Raw genomic sequence first — 18,258 nt, 5'->3', positions numbered from 1 at the left:
CCTTTTCCTGTAAAATTTAGCTTAAAAAAAACCAATATTTCGTAAAAAGTCATAATTTATCGTTGGTAAAGTTCGGAAGGTAAGGGGATGGTATCGATACCCCACTTGACCTAGTAACTTGACATTTACAGTTTGCCCCCCTTCCATTTTTGCCATTTTCTATAATTAATATTAATATATTTTTAAAAATAATAGTTTCAGCTTGTAGAGGTTTAAAATGTTCATAACTGTTCCAAATTTCAAATCGATAGCGTAAGTAGTTCTCTCGAGATATTTAGAAAAGTGACAGACATACAGACAGAGGGACAGAGCGTCGCCATAAGGGTTCCTTTTGTACCTTTTTGGTACAGAACCATAAAAAACATAAATATAACAATCATCAACACAAATATCGAACTCGGAACAGATGATGATGATGATGATATTGATGATTGATAACAAGCAACGGCAAATGTCAGACAGATAAAATTTATATTTTAGTATAGTTAGTGCGTTTTCACATGATCCGATCCGATATCGGATGTAGGACCGATATCCCATACATTACAGGCGCCATCTTGGATTTTTCCATCGAAATCCTTCCGACATCCGATATCGGATCGGATAATGTGAAACCGGAGTTACACCCAGATTAAAATGCAACCATGAGTTTTAAACCTCTGCAAAATTAGGTACTTTTTGGTTGATGATTCCCTGAAGAAAATAATAATATTCATTAAATGTAATGACGATATGTTTGTATTCGTGAAGGTGTATATGTTTCGTCAAATTAAACGAAATTACATGTTAGTGGAATGAAATGAAAAATAGTAGTGAGCTCAATTATTTTTAAATAGAGAAAAAAATTCAGGAACCAAACGTTACCTAATAAACAACCCTCAAATTTGACAGCTCAGGTTTGTTTACACTTTTTTCAAGTGCCAAAAGTACAAGGTATAGTAAGAGCATCCATCATACGATCCCAGTACGTTTCAGATTAAACTTTAATTTGAATTCAATGAAATCAAGGCATAATAGAGACACAAAGCTTCACCACTATTACCTGCACTCTTTACAATAATCTTCTTCGTAAACATTCAGAAATATTTTGTTCTTGTGATATGTGCGTTAATGGTTCAGCGTTGCGTCTCTTGAAATGCGCTTTAATTTATGTTACAGAAGTACATTTTCAATTTTAATTATGCTAGTACATGTTTATCTGATTGTTATACTTTCTATAAGTAATGGTTAAGTTGGCTGTGACTCATGAATAGTACAGTTATTAAATTAAAAGTCGTTTAACGTTTTTGCTTACTTAATTTTCTAAATTTTCGCTACTAAATAATTTACTATTCATGCTAAGCCATCTTATTTAATTAAATGAGAGTGTTTTTATTCTGACAGGTTTCAGAATATCAGTTATACATGGACGTAATTTATATATTTTTCTTTGTGGTACAATAATATTTAACAATGTTTGACGCTAGTTGTGGCCCAGCATTACGACACTGATGTCAATAAGGAATACGTCATAATGGGCAACAGCATTGTGCTGAAATGCCAGGTCCCGTCTTTCGTCGCCGACTTCGTGGAGGTTCTCTCCTGGCACACCGACGATAACCAAGACTTCTTCCCTGGCAACAATTACGGTTACTCTCTCGCCTTTTACCCCCATTCTTCCTAATCCTCAAGGATTTCCAAACTTCTACCTCCACAGTGGTACAGCAGCAGTACGAATCCGAAGTGAACAATGAATATGTCATCCGTGGAAACTCCGCCATTCTCAAATGCTCCATACCCTCGTTTGTAGCTGATTTCGTTAACGTTGTCTCTTGGCACGACGAAGACGGAAATTCTTACGCCGCCGCTGATCCTAAAGACAATGGTACCACTATTACATGAGCAAATGTGCCTCCACATCCTGTTGCCAGCTTTCCATTCCCAATCAAACCATTTCAATATAATGTCATTGACCATAAAACCTCCAACTTTTATGGTCTTCCTGTCGTCAAAATCATATTATTATTTGCAAGCGCCCCTCGAATCCCTGCTGTTTGGTGTACTCGTTAAAGACCTCGTGTCTTTTTTCAGTTGTAAATCAATTCTACGAAGCCGAAATCCTCACAGAGTATGTTATAAGGGGCAATGCGGCTGTCCTAAAATGTTCCATTCCCTCCTTTGTCGCCGATTTTGTGAAGGTAGAAGCGTGGATCGACGAAGAAGGAACTGAGATTACGCATTCCGACGACCTCGGTAACAATACCACGCTAAACAATGAAGTAACCGCTTCCCGACGCACTAAACGCCTGTCCCACACCTTTACCCGCTCATTTCCAACTATAGGTGACTAATTGTTATTCTTCAGTCGTGTCACAGTATTACGTGACCGAAGCCGAAAATGAGTACGTGATACGAGGCAACGCCGCAATAGTCAAGTGCAAGATTCCCTCTTTCGTGAGCGACTTCGTCTATGTGGAGTCATGGATAATGGATGACGGACAAACGCTCACCATTAACAATACACACTCTGAGGGTACTCCTTTGACGTCTTGCTTTTGTTACTTCTCACGATCCCATCCCAAATTCCTTAACTATTATCGGAAACTATGAATAAAAATAAACTAATGTTGTCAGTGATATCTCAACCCTACGAGGCCGAGGCGGACAACGAATATGTTATCCGCGGAAATGCTGCTATTATGAAATGCGAGGTTCCCAGTTTCGTGTCCGATTTTGTATCTGTTGAAATGTGGACCGACAGCGATGGAGGGTCCTACTTTCCTGGACATGGAGAGGGTAAATCCTCCAACACGAAACACAACTCCTTTCCTAATAAAATCCATATTTTAATATTTTTGCACAGCTGTTCTTCAAGTTTACGAGGCTAGAGTCAACGATGAGTTCGTTTTGCGCGGAAATACAGCCATTCTCAAATGCATCGTGCCTTCCTTTGTTGCGGATTTCGTTCATGTCGTGTCGTGGACTATGGACAATGAAACTGTTACTGCTGAAGAACACGCGAATGTCAAGTCGGGTAGATAAAACCTGTAGACTTTTAATCCCAATCCTTCCCACTTTAACGTACCATTTTGAAGGGATGAATGAAATTCTGCTTCACAGTGGTGCATCAGTCTTATGAACCTCGCGTGATCGACGAGGATGTCCTGCGTGGAAACTCTGCTATCGTTAAGTGTTCAATCCCGTCGTTCGTGGCGGATTACGTCAATGTCCTGGAATGGATAACAGACGAGAAGTCCCTCTCTGCGTTTTCGTTAAACGGTTCTGACGGCAATTACGGTAATCGAGAGCGCCCGCCCGACCCCAATTGTCCCTATCCGCTCTCCTCTAAATCCTACAACTTTAACAGCAATGGCCGTGTTGTAGTGACTAGGTATATTTTTAAATTCCAGCCGTCAACCAATTCTATGAGTCGCAGGTGTACGACATGTACGTGATTCGAGGGAACGCCGCAGTATTCAAATGTCACATCCCCTCGTTTGTCTCCGATCATGTGCAAATAGTTTCTTGGCATGATACGGATGGCGGGGAATATACTCAGAATGAAACTTACGGTATTACTTGTTTGCGAAAGTAATTATCCATCACCTCCTTTCCTCCAGCCCACGAGTAGTTATGCCAGGCTAACGCAACGTTGTCGTTTCAATATTGCAGTGGTATCGCAAGCGTACTCGGTCCACTTAGTTGAAGAGAACGTGCTACGCGGAAACGCTGTGATTATAAAATGCCTCATCCCCAGTTTTGTAACTGAGTACGTCTCAGTATCTTCATGGATAATTTCGGAAGGCGAACAAGAAACTGAAATTAAATTAGAGGATGTTGCTAACAATAAGGGTATTTTGTGATTGTATTCAATGTCCGTAGAGTCAATTAAGCTCCTAAAATCCTTTCCCGTATTGAACATATTTTAAGACGATGTTTTCGAATTATTTTTGCAGTCGTGAGCCAGGCTTACACAGTTCAACTAGTTGACGAGAATGTGTTGCGTGGAAACTCCGTAGTAATGAAATGCCTCATTCCTAGTTTCGTGACCGAATATGTATCAGTCGCTTCGTGGATAATTTCTGAAGGCGAACAAGAATCTGAAATCAAATTAGAAGACATTACTAACAAAGAGGGTATTTTATAGTTACTTCATCAGCTTAGATCCTAAAGATCCTTTCCTTTTTCAACCGGATGTTTTGGACTTAATTTTCAGTGGTGAGCCAAGCTTACACAGTAAATTTGATGGAAGAGAGCGTGCTGCGCGGGAACGCAGTTATCCTAAAATGCCACATTTCTACTTTCGTCACGGAATACGTAAGCGTCTCTTCTTGGATTATATCCGAAGGCGAAACTGACAAATTGGAAATTAACGCCGACGCTGAAGAAACTGACTTGGGTATTTTTAATCTAACAGCTAGTCGGGCCGTGCCATCCTCCCATTTCCCTTGATCGTCGTTTGTTAGGTCGATTAAGCTGTCGGTATATTGTTTATTAATGTGACAAGACAAATAACTTTGTTTCAGTCGTGTCTCAAGCGTACACGATTAACTTGATGGATGAAAATGTACTGCGTGGCAACTCCGCCATCCTAAAGTGCCACTTACCGAGCTTCGTCACAGAATACGTGACTGTATCTTCTTGGATTATTTCCGAAGGCGATACTAATGAGAATGAGGTTAGCGTAGAAGATTCAGCTAGCTTAGGTATTGTTAATTATAACAAAACCAATCCCAAATTCCTGCCCGGATCCTACTTGGAGCGACATCACAGCGAGGTTTAGACTAAAAGAATATTCTGAGTGTTTCGTGTTTAATAAGTCGATAATTTATTCCAGTGGTGTCTCAGTCATACACCGTCAATCTTTGGGAGGAGAACGTTCTGCGCGGAAACGCCGCCATACTAAAGTGTCACATTCCGAGTTTTGTCACCGAATATGTCACGGTCACTTCGTGGATTATTTCCGAAGGGGATAGTGACGAGTTGGAGATAAATTTAGAATCTGACATTAATTTGGGTAAATAAGGATAGCTTCGAATCTTTTACGCATAATTATTATTCCTAATCATTTCCTATTCCATTGTTGTATACCTACATTGCATATCGTTCTCTTCTCTAGATAACGGGTCATAGTTAGCTGTGGCAACACTTGCTAAATGAATGGATTTGTAAGATGCAAATATTATATGACTCACGATAGATCTTCATAAGCTGTGAGTGAATCACAGTCCTGTGGTTACAGTTATTACTGGGTAATATTACGAACCATATAAAATTACTCGTAAATCAAGGGCCAAGTTTATCGGAAGTCCTTTCCTTTTACAGTCGTATCCCAAGCTTACGACGTGAAGTTCTGGGAAGAATATGTTTTACGCGGAAACGCTGCAATTCTCAAATGCCAGATTCCGAGTTTCGTTTCCGAATACGTGTCAGTCGCATCTTGGATAGTATCCGAGGGCGAACAGGAAGATGAAATCAATATCGACAATTCATCAAATTTAGGTACTTGCTTGGTTGTATTCCTTTCCGTTCCCGAGGTTTCCCATCCTGTCCTTAACACTTCTGTCTAGTGTCGTTATATGGTATTTCTAGTTTACAATGTAGGGATTATTGCGATTTTGTCGTAGGGCTACTATTAATCTTTAGTTCTCCTCTATTAGAGTCAAAACAAGGCCTTGACAACTCGTATTGTTCCAGTGGTTTCACAAGCGTATGCCGTAAATCTAATGGAGGAATACGTTTTGAGAGGCAACGCCGCCATTCTCAAGTGTCACATCCCGAGCTTTGTTGCGGAGTACGTTACTGTTGTCTCGTGGATTATAAGCGAAGATGCAGAAGAGGTCGAAATCAATCTCGATTCCGATCATGACTTAGGTACGAGTTTTTGCCGTCCTTGGCCTCCGTCTCCAATGATCAAGTCTTTCCAGTGGTGCATAGCAATGTTCCTATTGGTTTCCCGTGACTCCATGGGCCTCACGGCCTACCTTTTCCTCTGATCCTCCTTCCTGCATGCTGTGAAATTTGTAAGTAAAGCAGCCTTAAGCTGCGCAGCCATTGAAGATTATGAAAATGAATTTATTGACAAATTCGTGTTACATAATGGATTCCTACAATGTTTTGTAAATTTTCAGAGGGGAAATACTTAGTACTACCATCTGGAGAATTACATATTAGAGATGTCGGACCCGAGGATGGATATAAGTCATACCAATGCCGCACCAAGCATAGGCTTACGGGAGAAACTCGCTTGTCCGCCACTAAGGGACGTCTCGTAATTACTGGTGAGTTTTCTTATTTTCTATCTGAGGTGACGCTTTGAATTCATTCAGCACCTACTTATTATAAGTATTAAATGTATGAATCATTGTATTTACATTCCATGAATTTAACACTCCTTCTATTCGAGAATTAAATTTGTAATTAATTCAGAGCGTCTCGTTAATAACAACAATGTCGTTTGGATCTATACGTGCTCAAGGTTTTCACATTCGTTATTTTCTTATGTCTAAAACTTCTTAAAAGTTTAGTAGCATTTTAAAGACATTGTTGATATTAAGTTTAATTTTACTTAATTAGCTGTTTTTGAAATCTATTATAGTGCAGAATATTTCCAATACACACCTAATTGTACCTATCAACATCACATAAATTGACCAACGGCAACAACTAAATATTAATATGTTCAACTAATAATAATATAGCACATTCTGCTTATACTTTGAAAACAATCATTCAGTTAATGCAATTTTAATATTGTGCTGGAAATATTCTGCTTTTTTTTTTCATAGTGAAGTTTTTTAAGAAAATTAATAATCTCTTCTAACACCAATATATATTCATAGCAAAAGCTAACGTATCAAGGTATTTACAAGTACTTCATAAATATGCATACAGCTGAGGTTATTAATTTTACTGTGAATAGCAAAGTTTACACACACAAATATTTGTGTCTGAAAACTTTCTTGTATTAAACGACTTGCCTGAATGTTGGGATAGGGTACCCTGCAGAGCCTTGACTCGCGTTTTCAAAATTAGGTGTATAGAGAACAGTAGGGGTAACTTGGCCGGTCAAAGTCCACTCTGGGTAATCTTTCTGGTCCGATCCTTGAAAACCCGCCTTCTCCCAACATGTGCAGAACCCGTGGGTCGGGTGCCTCCCAAGTTTCCTAGCGCGTCGACCACCAGCGGGTTCCTGTTTAGCGAAGGTTCTAACATGGCAGTCCTGTGTCCTGCCCAGGCCTTTCCTCCACCAATGTACCGGTAAGGACTCTTCAAATCTAACCCTTTACATCCCCAGCGCCGGTAGGGCGCGTGCCTCCCAAGCTATCCACCACACAAGTCGGCGCCATGTACGTTACCACGCTGGCAGCTTCGTTTACTTTGCAATGTCCCGCTCAAGCATTCCCTGTACCCCTTTTCAGGTAATCTTTGCACGCCAAATCTCTACTGTCTATACATATTTCTAGAACCGGTTGGCCGCGTACCTCCCAAGTTTGCGACCGTACTCACTGGGACAATGTTCGAGGTTAAGAAAAACGAATCATACGCATTGCAATGCCCTGCGCAGGCGTTCCCTACTCCATTATTCAGGTATTTGACCTTTACCATTTCGCAATTCCCCCCTAGAACCGGTTGGTCGCGTGTCTCCGAAATTTGCCACGTTATTGATGGGCACCTGGATGGGAGCTAAAGAAAATCATTCCCTTGCATTGCAATGCCCGGCTCAAGCGTTCCCCGTTCCACTCTTCAGGTACTTACCAGTTACATATTTTTGAGCTACGCATATTTTATGTGTAATAGAACCAATGGGAAAAGTATCACCGAAATTCCCCAATATCGATAAGGGCCGGCTTGTGGACTATCAGCAGAGCAGCAGTATCACTCTATTGTGCCCTGCCCAAGCGTTCCCGATTCCACTTTATAGGTAAATCATATTACATTTTGCTACAGAACCCATGGGAAAAGTGTCACCGAAGTTTCCGAGTCTAGAAAAGAGTCGACTATTCAATTTGAAAGTAATCAAACTTTGTCGGTTCTTTGTCCTGCGCAAGCTTTTCCTGCCCCAATGTTTAGGTAAGTCGCACCTAAATATGATATAAAAACATATCATTTCCGATTCGTAGAGCCCATGGGAAAAGTATCTCCGAAATTCGCTACCGGAGACGTTAGCCGGTCGTTTATTGCAAATACGGGTAGCGATCTCCCGTTGGTCTGTCCAGCTCAAGGGTTCCCTGCGCCGGCATTTAGGTAATTCAAAACTAGCTCTAATGTTTTTCTTGGACAGAACCGATGGGCAAGGTTTCTCCGAAATTCCCGTCTATGGAAACTGGACGCAGCTTTACCTTTTCTTCAAATGCATGCGTGACACTACTCTGTCCAGCCCAAGCCTTCCCCACACCATTGTTCAGGTACTTAGATGTCTGTTTGTCTCTCTAGAACCTGTGGGTCAAGTGTCTCCAAAATTCCCTTCAATGGATAGCTCAAGGAGCTTCAGCGCTACTCTTAATTCAAGTCTGACTATCCAATGCCCTGCGCAGGCATTTCCTGTCCCTTTATTCAGGTAATTAGATTAGAAGCATGTCAGTAAGTTTTTAAATATATATTCTTAGAGCCCGTTGGTCGTGTCCAGCCTAAGTTTACGACTGGTGACAAAAGCCGCGCCTTCGACGCTAACGGTGGAGATAGCATCACACTTTTGTGCCCCGCCCAGGCATTTCCTGCCCCAATGTTCAGGTAATCCTCAGATTAAACATCACACCAATGCGCGCTTATGTAATTTAGAGCCCGTGGGTCGCGTTCAACCGAAATTCACAACTGGTGATAAACTTCGCGCCTTCGACGCAAACGGTGGAGATAGCATCACGCTCTTATGCCCTGCACAAGCATTTCCATCCCCAATGTTCAGGTACATAAACTTTTTCTAAATATTACATCAATTTTTGAACCTTTGGGAAGCGCGGCTCCAAAAGGCAACTAAATTGATCGATCTTACAGAAGACTTATCAAATAATACTGTGACATTGCTCTGTCCGGCTCAGGCTTTCCCTGTTCCAATATTCAGGTAATTTGCTATTTCTAGTGTCGAGTCGTAGAATTCAGTAGAGATAATTTCCATGTTTAGAACCCGTGGGCAGAGTTCCTCCGAAATTTCCTACTTTGGACGATAGTAGAGGTTTTAAAACATCAGTTAATGCAAGCGTGACGTTGCTATGTCCCGCCCAAGCTTTCCCAGTTCCTCTATCAAGGTAATCAATAAACTGTTAACTATTTCGTAGAACCGCTGGGCAGTGCTGCTCCCAAAGTGGCTATGAAAATGATTGACATCACAGAGGCGCAATCCAATAATTCTGTGACATTGCTATGCCCGGCTCAGTCTTTCCCTGTCCCAATATTCAGGTAATTCACAAGTATCGATGTTGTGAATACAATAGAATAAATATCTGTTTAGAGCCCGTGGGAAGAGTTCCTCCGAAGTTTCCTACTTTAGACAGTGTTAGAGGTTTTAGTACATCTGTTAATTCGAGCGTGACTCTGCTGTGCCCCGCTCAAGCCTTCCCAGTTCCTCTCTCCAGGTAAATATTGAACTATTTGCATGTCTCTTTTTTCTTGTAGAACCAATAAATAGTGCTCCACCCAAGGTGCCTACTAAAACAATAGAATTCGTGGAATTCAAAATGGATTCGAGTGTTACACTCTTGTGTCTGGCACAAGCGTTCCCGGTCCCAGTATTTAGGTGAGTTATAAATCAATATCGTATTTGTTTTAGAGCCTGTCGGCTTGAAAGCCCCTACTTTCTCTACGGATTTCAAAATGGCGTGGTATGTTAAGGACGTGGAGCAAGGCTTTTTGTGCCCAGCTCAGGGATCCCCCGCCCCATTATTCAGGTATTTTAAGCTTTTTATTGTTTTAGAACCGATTGGCTCGAAAAGTCCTGCCTTCTCAAGTGGATCCAAATTAGCGTGGTTTGAGATACATTCCGGTCAAGATTTTGCACTTACGTGTCCTGCTCAAGGGTATCCTGTTCCTCTGTTTAGGTGAGGACTAATCACTACTGCTTTTCATTCCTTGCAAGTTCAGATCATATACTCAAGATATAATTTTAGAACCCGTCGGATCGAAGTCGCCAACCTTTTCTACTGATAACAAATTATCTTTATACATGAGGAAAATAGGCGAAAGCCTGACACTCCTCTGTCCGGCTCAAGCCTTTCCGGTCCCGATTTTCAGGTGATTACATTCATTTTAATGTTTCAATTATAGAACCCGTTGGCTCAAAGTCCCCAACGTTTTCGAACGACGTACAGTTCTCTGGAATCACTCGTAGGACCGGTCAAGATTTCGCTCTATTATGCCAAGCTCAAGCTTTCCCCGTCCCAATATACAGGTAAGACAAACAAAGATCCTAACATTAAGTTTATTTGGCAGAACCTGTTGGGTCGAAGGCGCCGACATTTTCGTCAGAATTTAAAAGCACTACATTGACTAAAGCGGCAGAACAGGCTATTGTTCTCTTGTGTCAAGCTCAGGCGCATCCCACTCCCCTTTTCAGGTGAGCCACTAGTTTCTCCGACTGTTCTATCTTCGCTATCTCTGCGTTAGATCACATCTCCTGTTAATACGGCTGAGATATATTTCGATTGTAAGACTTAACTAGGTTCCCCGGGTTCTGCTTTCCCAGAGTAAAGGTACCCAAAACCATCTTTCAGGTAGATTCGAACACGGTTCGAAATATTAATTTTAATTTATTTTGTAGAGCCCGTTGGAGCAAAAGCCCCTTCTTTTTCTACTGAATCCAAAGGCAGTATATTTGTGAAAGAGATTGGGAATAGTTTTGCTTTATTGTGTCAAGCCCAAGCATTCCCCACTCCAGTGTTTAGGTAAGCTAACTTCACGTATTTTCTTACGCAGAGCCGGTGGGTTCCAAGCCTCCGACATTTTCCAATGATTTCACTCTATCGGCGGTCACGAGACATAGAGGCCAAGATTTTGCAATGATGTGCCAAGCCCAGGCTTTTCCCATACCAATCTTCAGGCAAGTGTTACTAACATCATTTACTATTTTGGTCTAGTAGTTTTGCGCATTGTACCAAGTTACCAACTTGGTTGGTGCTAACTGTCCGTTCTTCTTATGCAGAGCCCGTCGGTTCCAAGGCTCCTTCGTTTTCTACTGAGTCTGATATCTCTTCTCTAAAAAGACACGGAGGCGAAAGCTTTGCGCTTCTTTGTCAAGCACAGGCATTTCCTGTACCAATCTTCAGGCAAGTTCAACATTACTTTAGCCCTACCCAGGCACTTTAAAATGTCTTAATTAAATTCCTGTAGAACCGGTGGGAGCTAAATCGCCGACATTTTCCACGGAATCAATGGGAAGTATATTTAGAAAACGCATCGGACAAGGCTTCGCTCTTCTCTGTCAGGCTCAAAGTTACCCTGCCCCAGTATTTAGGCAAGTACTTATATTCTGTTATCGTACTTATATTCTATAGATGTTTTTGAACAACAGAACCAACAATAAGGTTTCACGGCAGGACACTTTTCATAAGCGTTATATTCCATTCTACAGAGCCAGTGGGTGCTAAAGCGCCAACTTTTTCCGGGAACTCTAAAAGTTTTACATTCGTCGAGGAGATAAACAAAAGTTTTGCTCTACTGTGTCAGGCGCAAGCGTTCCCTACTCCTTTATTCAGGCAAGTCAAATCTATATTCTGTCATCAGCTGTTTATTTTGAACAACAGAACCCGTGGGATCCAAAGCTCCGACCTTCTCAACAGATGCGCTTAGTACCACCTTGTTAAGAACCCAAGGTCAAGGTTTCGCACTCTTATGTCAAGCTCAAGCTTTTCCAGTACCATTATTCAGGCAAGTATTTCTATCTTATTTCAAATAGACTTTTGAACGTTAGAACTGGTCGGAGCTACATCGACCACCTTTCCCATGGAATCAAAGGGGAGGTAAGTAAATACATACTATAGGTACTTATTTCGAAAACGCGTTGAACATCGAACCAGGCTTCGCACTATTCTGACAGGCTCATTGTTACCCTACCCCTATTTTGAGGCAAGTAGTTATTAACTTAATTTGGTTATCAACTGTTTATTTTGAATAACAGAACCCGTGGGATCCAAAGCCCCAACTTTCTCCACGGACGCACGTAGTACGACATTCATAAGAACAATTGGACAAAGCTTCGGGTTGTTATGTCAAGCTCAAGCTTTCCCTGTGCCATTATTCAGGCAAGTTGTCGTTTTTGAAATTAGGTTATACGGCAGGGCAGTTTTTCTTAAGCGTTATATTAAATTCCTCAGAGCCAGTGGGCGCAAAAGCACCGACTTTTTCCGGGGACTCTAAAAGTTTTACGTTTATCAAAGAGATAAACCAAAACTTCGCTCTTCTGTGTCAGGCTCAGGCGTTCCCTACTCCCTTATACAGGCAAGTTTTTTGACATAGGTAACATTTCATAGAGCCAATCGGGAGTGTTGCACCGAGTATCACATCGACGCAGAAGGCTGCGGTTCACTATTCGCAAAATTCTGCGATGGCTCTCCTGTGCCCGGCGCAGGCGTTCCCCGTGCCGTTGTCAAGGTGCGTTGAATTTATTTACTTACTCTCTTGCAGAACCCACCAACAAGATTGCCCCACGGAGTGAGAAAAGCCGCAAATTCGAAGGTGGACAAATATTTTTAGTTTCCGAAAAAGAATCCGTCTATCTCACCTGCGAAGTATCCGGTTATCCCGCCCCTATATTTAGGTAAGCCCGATATAATCGTACTTAACCCGTACCCAAGAACAATTTCTCGAGATTAAAATGTATCGCTTTGTTCGAGACTTTTCCCATAGGGTTTATAACATAGATCTGTAGGTTTTCAAGTCAGCCTATCCATCCATTACAGAGCCAACTAATAAGATACCGCCTAGAAAAGATTCAGCCAAACACTTCGAAGGTTGGGAAGTTTTCGTCGTTTCTCAAGGCACCAATGCATACTTAACGTGTCAAGTCGCTGCATTTCCGGCACCCTTATTTAGGTGAGTGATAGGTGCCTATTGAAAATTCAGAGTGGACTTTTTTTTTTTATTCGAGGGATAAAAGTTTCCTTTGATAATGAATCAAAGAAATGCGTAAAAGTTGAGATTTGAACCCTGTCACGGCCGGCCGCCGACATCTCACGCATTCATCCATCACGTAGCCTCACCATCCCATTCCAATGTACTGATGTGCGTTGTTATTGCAGTCTGTTGCGGCGGCCGCTCCGCCCGCGTGACATGAAGGCGTGACTCGCGGCCGGCCGCGACCGTAAGGCCCCCAGCCAAAGTATAGAACAGCGTACACACCTGCCGGTAAGTGTCAGGGTGTTCTTGCTTTTATAAACGCTTCGATCTTTACTTTGTGCTTCGCGTAGCTCGCACATAACATACATGTGCTTTCAAGCGCTTTCGTTACTGTACCTATTTTAATTTAGTAGCCAAGTCTGTCTCGGTGGTAGGGTTGAAGCTTCTCACGTCAACATTAAATGAACGTCTCATTTAAGAACCTACGAATAGTGTCCCTCCCAAGCTGTCTAGTGGTCGATTACAAGAGTCTGAACTGGGTGCTGGATAAAAGGGGGCAATTCTGTGTTTGAGTCAAGGGTTTCCGGTGCCGGTTTTCAGGTGGGTGACAGAGGATAGTCTATAATATTTTTGTCTTTAACTTTGTAGCGATTTTATCTCTGAATGTCCAAGATTACTTTAGTTGCCTGGTTCACTCTCTGAACGTGTTCTGTTTTGTTCCAGATGGTACAAGTTTATTGACGGCACGACGAGAAAGCAGCCAGTTACGCTGAACGATCGAGTAAAACAAGTATCTGGCACTCTTATTATCAAAGAAGCTAAAGTTGAGGATTCTGGAAAATACCTGTGCGTGGTCAACAACTCTGTTGGTGGTATGTCCATACTTATATACATACTAGCTTTCGCCTGCGGCTTCGCTCGCGTTAGAAAGAGACAAAAAGTAGCCTATGTCACTTTCCATCCCTTCAACTACCTCCACTAAAGAAATCACATCAATTCGACGCTCCTTTTTGTCGTGAAAGACGGACAAACAAACAGACATACACACTTTCCCATTTATAATATTACTATGGATTAACATACCCTTCAACTTTCGAGAACGTACCTAAATAATGTTGTCCTAACGGTTGCTATAGAATAATATAATATATCAATGCTCCTTACTAAATTTCCAGGCGAATCAGTAGAAACGGTCCTAACAGTAACCGCCCCTCTCAAGACGACCGTGGAACCAGCTACTCAAACTGTTGACTTTGGCAGACCCGCGGTGTTTACCTGCAAATATGAAGGCAACCCCGTCAAGACGATCACCTGGCTCAAGGATGGCAAGGACATGAAGCACCACGACCCTCTGCTCAGGTAATTGTTATGTGAACTTACAGTTAAGGATAGCAATGGTCCTGATTTTTTCAAATTGGTCGATCCAGAACTTTGAAATCGGTAGATCTGCATTGTCCACCTGCAATGTGGACATAATTCGGTTTATTTTTGATAATGACATGGTGTTTCATAAATGTTATACTTATTTTCAATTCTCAGTTCATGTAATTCGTCATATTTAGCAAGGTCTTAGCCAAACTAATTGGTAGTTTTGACAGTTTCGCTGGTGCAAATGTTATTTTGAACGCTAAACTTGTGTGAAATTATGACGTTTACTTAACCTGCCTGTACAAAGTTGTTGTGAAAGTTTCCGATAGGTACATGATCTTTTTTACATTGATTACAGGATAGAATCGGTGAAGAAAGAAGACAAGGGAATGTACCAGTGTTTCATCAGGAACGACCAAGAAAGTGCAGGAGCTAGCGCCGAACTTAAACTTGGAGGACGATGTAAGATTTATTTTACTACACTTTCATTTATATATTGTAATTAATAGGATTCACAATTCGCAAAAAAATTGACTGAAGCAAACGACTTGATTGCTTATTGATTACTTTTGTACTGTCAACTGTCATTTCAACACATAAAACCTATACCACACAAGAAATCTTCATTCGTACGTACGTTAACGAACGTATTCAACTAAGAATATTCGAAAACGCTTAAATTACTCCAGAATTTGCTATGCTCTAACGGCCCGGCCACGACATTGGTCTAAGCGCCACAGCGGCGGCCATACATTGGAACGAGACACAGCGATGGAACTTTTCATTCGCACGTATGGCTGCCGCTCACCGCTGTCGCGCTTAGACCAATGTCATGGCCGAGCCGTAAGAGTTAATACCTATCTTTATTCAATTTCAGTCGAACCGCCCCAAATCCGCAAGAACTTCCAAGAGCAGACTCTCCGATCTGGCCCATCTCTACGACTCCAGTGCGTTGCGTCGGGTAACCCCACTCCTGACATCGCGTGGCTTCTGGACGGGGAGAAGCTGTCCAGCGGAGAACGCCTGCAGATCGGACAGTTCGTTACTGCTGACGGCAACGTGGAATCGCATCTGAACATCTCTTCGGTACACACTAATGATGGTGGATTGTATTCCTGCATCGCTTCGAGCAAGGTAATTGAAGAACTTTCATAAACTGTAGTGCGATTCCAGAATTCGGTCCCAAGAGTTTCTTGTGGAACCTCATGTCTCAACATCACCTTATTGCTAGAAATTTACTATGTAGAATAACTACCGAAAGTGCCGGAAAAAGACTTAAGCCTCCGCCACACATAAAGCGTTTTGATAGCGTAGCGTTAGCGGAGCGTTAGCGTAGCGCAATGATAGCGGTGCGCCGGACAAACGATGGCGTTCCGCTCGCATTCCGCGCTCATTAGTTCCCGCCGGCGTCCGCTGGCAACGCCAGCGTTCGTCCGGCGCATCGCTATCATTGCGCTCAGCTAACGCTCCGCCTACGCTCTCAAAACACGCATGTGTGGCCGAGCTTTTAACAAGATAGTCTATTGCCACTTAAGTTGAGTTAATGTAACAAGAAGTAGATATTGGCACGCAAATTCAACCGTTTAGCATTTAAAGTGTCAATTATTGGAAATGAGCCAACCTAAAGCCAATTTGTCTGACACCAATCCATTTCAAGCAGCACGATTTACTCGAATATTTATTTTGAGTAAATGCTTGGAAGATCAATTTTTGTACAATATCAGTTTAGTTCGTGTTACTGCTAATGAAATGAAATGAAATGAAATATTTATTTTTCCAAGTAGGCATATTACAATGCGCTTATGAACGTCAAATAAAACTACGCCGGCTCTAACCCTACGCCTCAGCCTCGAGAAGATTTCAGTCCCCCCTCAGTTGGAGGGGGGTATCCACTATGGGACCGGCAAGAAACTCGGCGGGCCACTTCTTGTCAACACATTACATCTTATAATTAACATGCATTAAAAGACAAGATACCATTTAATAAGCAAGTAACATTAAGTACTAAGAAGTAACATTAACATTCATCTAGCCTGAGTTGGGTCATTATTCTGTTTTACTATTTTAGTTATAAATGTGGTAACGTGGCACGGAATTACTGTCCTAATAGATGCTGTCAAGTCAACCTATGCAAGTATGCATAATTACGGCCCGGCCACAACGAGCGACGGCCATAGATTGGAGCGAGACACAGTTATGAGGCCTTTCATTCGCACCTGTCTCTCGCCGCTGTCGCCTTAAACCAATGTCGTAGCCAGGCAACTACAGACTTGAGTCAAGGCTCCGCCCGCACTTTAGTCTGTAACAAAAAGCTGACAATGTCGATGACTTAGCTTTTAGCTATACATATGCGAGGCCGCATTTCTTTAAAACCTTTAACAATAGTACATTGTGCAACAAGGGAGGTACATTAAAGACGCGTGTTATTATTCTCGACTGCCGCAGGCAGGAGTGAATAATAGACACAAGTCTTTAATGTGATACCTCCTGAGTTACACACAATGTTTTTCATCACATTTGAGAGAAAAATACAGAGGAAACAGTCATAAGGCAAAACCTTCAACCGGCGGCGTTGCGACCAGTAGTGTATGTTGATCTACATCAGATTATTCATATTAAATCCATTGTTTGATAACAAACACTTTTTGAACGAAAACAAACACGAAAATACTGCATATAAATTAAATGCAACGTTCAAAAAAGCATATAAATCATATAATTGAACTAAGATTTTACTTATTTTTCATTCATTTAAATATTTTGGTCTGTTGTACTCTCCGTTGCTAGTCAACGGTGGGTGCCTCGCGTACGCACGTGGTCAAACGCGAGTAGAGAGCATATTGTCAGATCGTAAATTATAACAACTTATCTGAGTTAAATTTACGAAATAAATGCAAAACACACTGAATAATTGTTCAACATAAATAAAACGCATTTTTCATACCGTATAATATATTTTATACCCTAATAGTCAAATTTTGTTTGTGCAATAAAAATCCTTGGTAGATTGAAACATCCTTTGCCTGAAGTATTGTACGGATTGTACTAATTTTTAAAACTAAATCCATTATTCCCTTGGGAATAAAATAGTACATCATGCTTCAGTACACGTAGACGCAATGTTACCTTTAAACAGCAAATGTGATGAAAAGTATGTTTTCAACTCCAGGTTGGCAGCGCATCGCACTCGGCCCGCGTGAACGTGTACGGTCTGCCGTACGTGCGGCCCATGAAGAAACGCCCCGTCGTGGCCAGCGACACGCTCGTCGCGCACTGCCCCGTCGCCGGATACCCGATTGACTCTATCGTGTGGGAGCGAGATGGACGGTAAGCCCTTTGCCTCTGTAGGGTAACCAAATGATTGACGACAGTATGTTGTCGCGTAATAAATAAATATTATATAGTACATTCTTACACAGATTGACTGAGGCTCACGGTAAGCTCAAGAAGGCTTGTGTAGTGGGTACTCAGACAACGATATATATAATATACAAATACTTATATATGAAAACATTGACTCGAACAATTATCTGTGCTCATCACACAAATAAATGCCCTTACCGGGATTCGAACCCGGGACCGCGGCGTAGCAGGCAGGGTCACTACCGACTGCGCTAGACCGGTCATCAATAGTAGTAGATCACACTTCACCGCACTTGGCCCGTGTGAACGTGTATGATAGAAAGGGATGGCACTACTATGTTAACATAGTACCGCTCTTTAATTTCTACTCTTTTTGCCAGGTACAAAGAACAGCACTGACACTATTTGAAACTAAGCAGGTACCATGTACCATGATTATAAAGTTATTAATGTTATTTTTAATTGTCCTCCGCTTACAATGTTTGCTCACCTCGGTCAAAG

At 41.8% G+C, this 18,258-nt stretch overlaps 1 protein-coding gene across 50 annotated transcripts in view; it reads left to right on the top strand.

Annotated features, from left to right (window-relative positions):
- Nucleotides 1–18,258, top strand: part of LOC125242628 (Down syndrome cell adhesion molecule-like protein Dscam2) — a 115,232-nt gene that overhangs the window by 46,097 nt on the left and 50,877 nt on the right. For 9 of the 50 annotated variants that reach the window (XM_048128068.1, XM_048128063.1, XM_048151453.1 and 6 more), the window contains exons 5-12: nucleotides 4,196–4,378; nucleotides 6,111–6,260; nucleotides 12,870–13,002; nucleotides 13,750–13,898; nucleotides 14,202–14,385; nucleotides 14,753–14,856; nucleotides 15,272–15,528; nucleotides 17,564–17,721. In XM_048128068.1, the coding sequence (XP_047984025.1) occupies nucleotides 4,196–4,378; nucleotides 6,111–6,260; nucleotides 12,870–13,002; nucleotides 13,750–13,898; nucleotides 14,202–14,385; nucleotides 14,753–14,856; nucleotides 15,272–15,528; nucleotides 17,564–17,721 (1,318 nt within the window). Of the gene's footprint in view, nucleotides 1–1,466; nucleotides 1,629–1,696; nucleotides 1,865–2,070; nucleotides 2,233–2,344; nucleotides 2,513–2,842; nucleotides 3,014–3,409; nucleotides 3,552–3,935; nucleotides 4,116–4,195; nucleotides 4,379–4,505; nucleotides 4,686–4,816; nucleotides 4,997–5,304; nucleotides 5,482–5,676; nucleotides 5,854–6,110; nucleotides 6,261–7,115; nucleotides 7,240–7,276; nucleotides 7,401–7,445; nucleotides 7,570–8,588; nucleotides 8,713–8,760; nucleotides 8,885–9,100; nucleotides 9,225–9,254; nucleotides 9,376–9,427; nucleotides 9,552–9,889; nucleotides 10,014–10,082; nucleotides 10,207–10,404; nucleotides 10,529–10,887; nucleotides 11,012–11,542; nucleotides 11,667–12,284; nucleotides 12,409–12,440; nucleotides 12,562–12,869; nucleotides 13,003–13,749; nucleotides 13,899–14,201; nucleotides 14,386–14,752; nucleotides 14,857–15,271; nucleotides 15,529–17,563; nucleotides 17,722–18,258 lie in introns of those variants that run through there. The other 41 variants (XM_048151492.1, XM_048151484.1, XM_048151468.1 and 38 more) reach the window with 41 other exon arrangements.

Source organism: Leguminivora glycinivorella, chromosome 1 (assembly GCF_023078275.1).
Source record: "Leguminivora glycinivorella isolate SPB_JAAS2020 chromosome 1, LegGlyc_1.1, whole genome shotgun sequence".
In the NCBI taxonomy this organism is placed as follows: Eukaryota; Metazoa; Arthropoda; class Insecta; order Lepidoptera; family Tortricidae; genus Leguminivora; species Leguminivora glycinivorella.
This window is presented reverse-complemented; position numbering and strand designations above follow the sequence as displayed.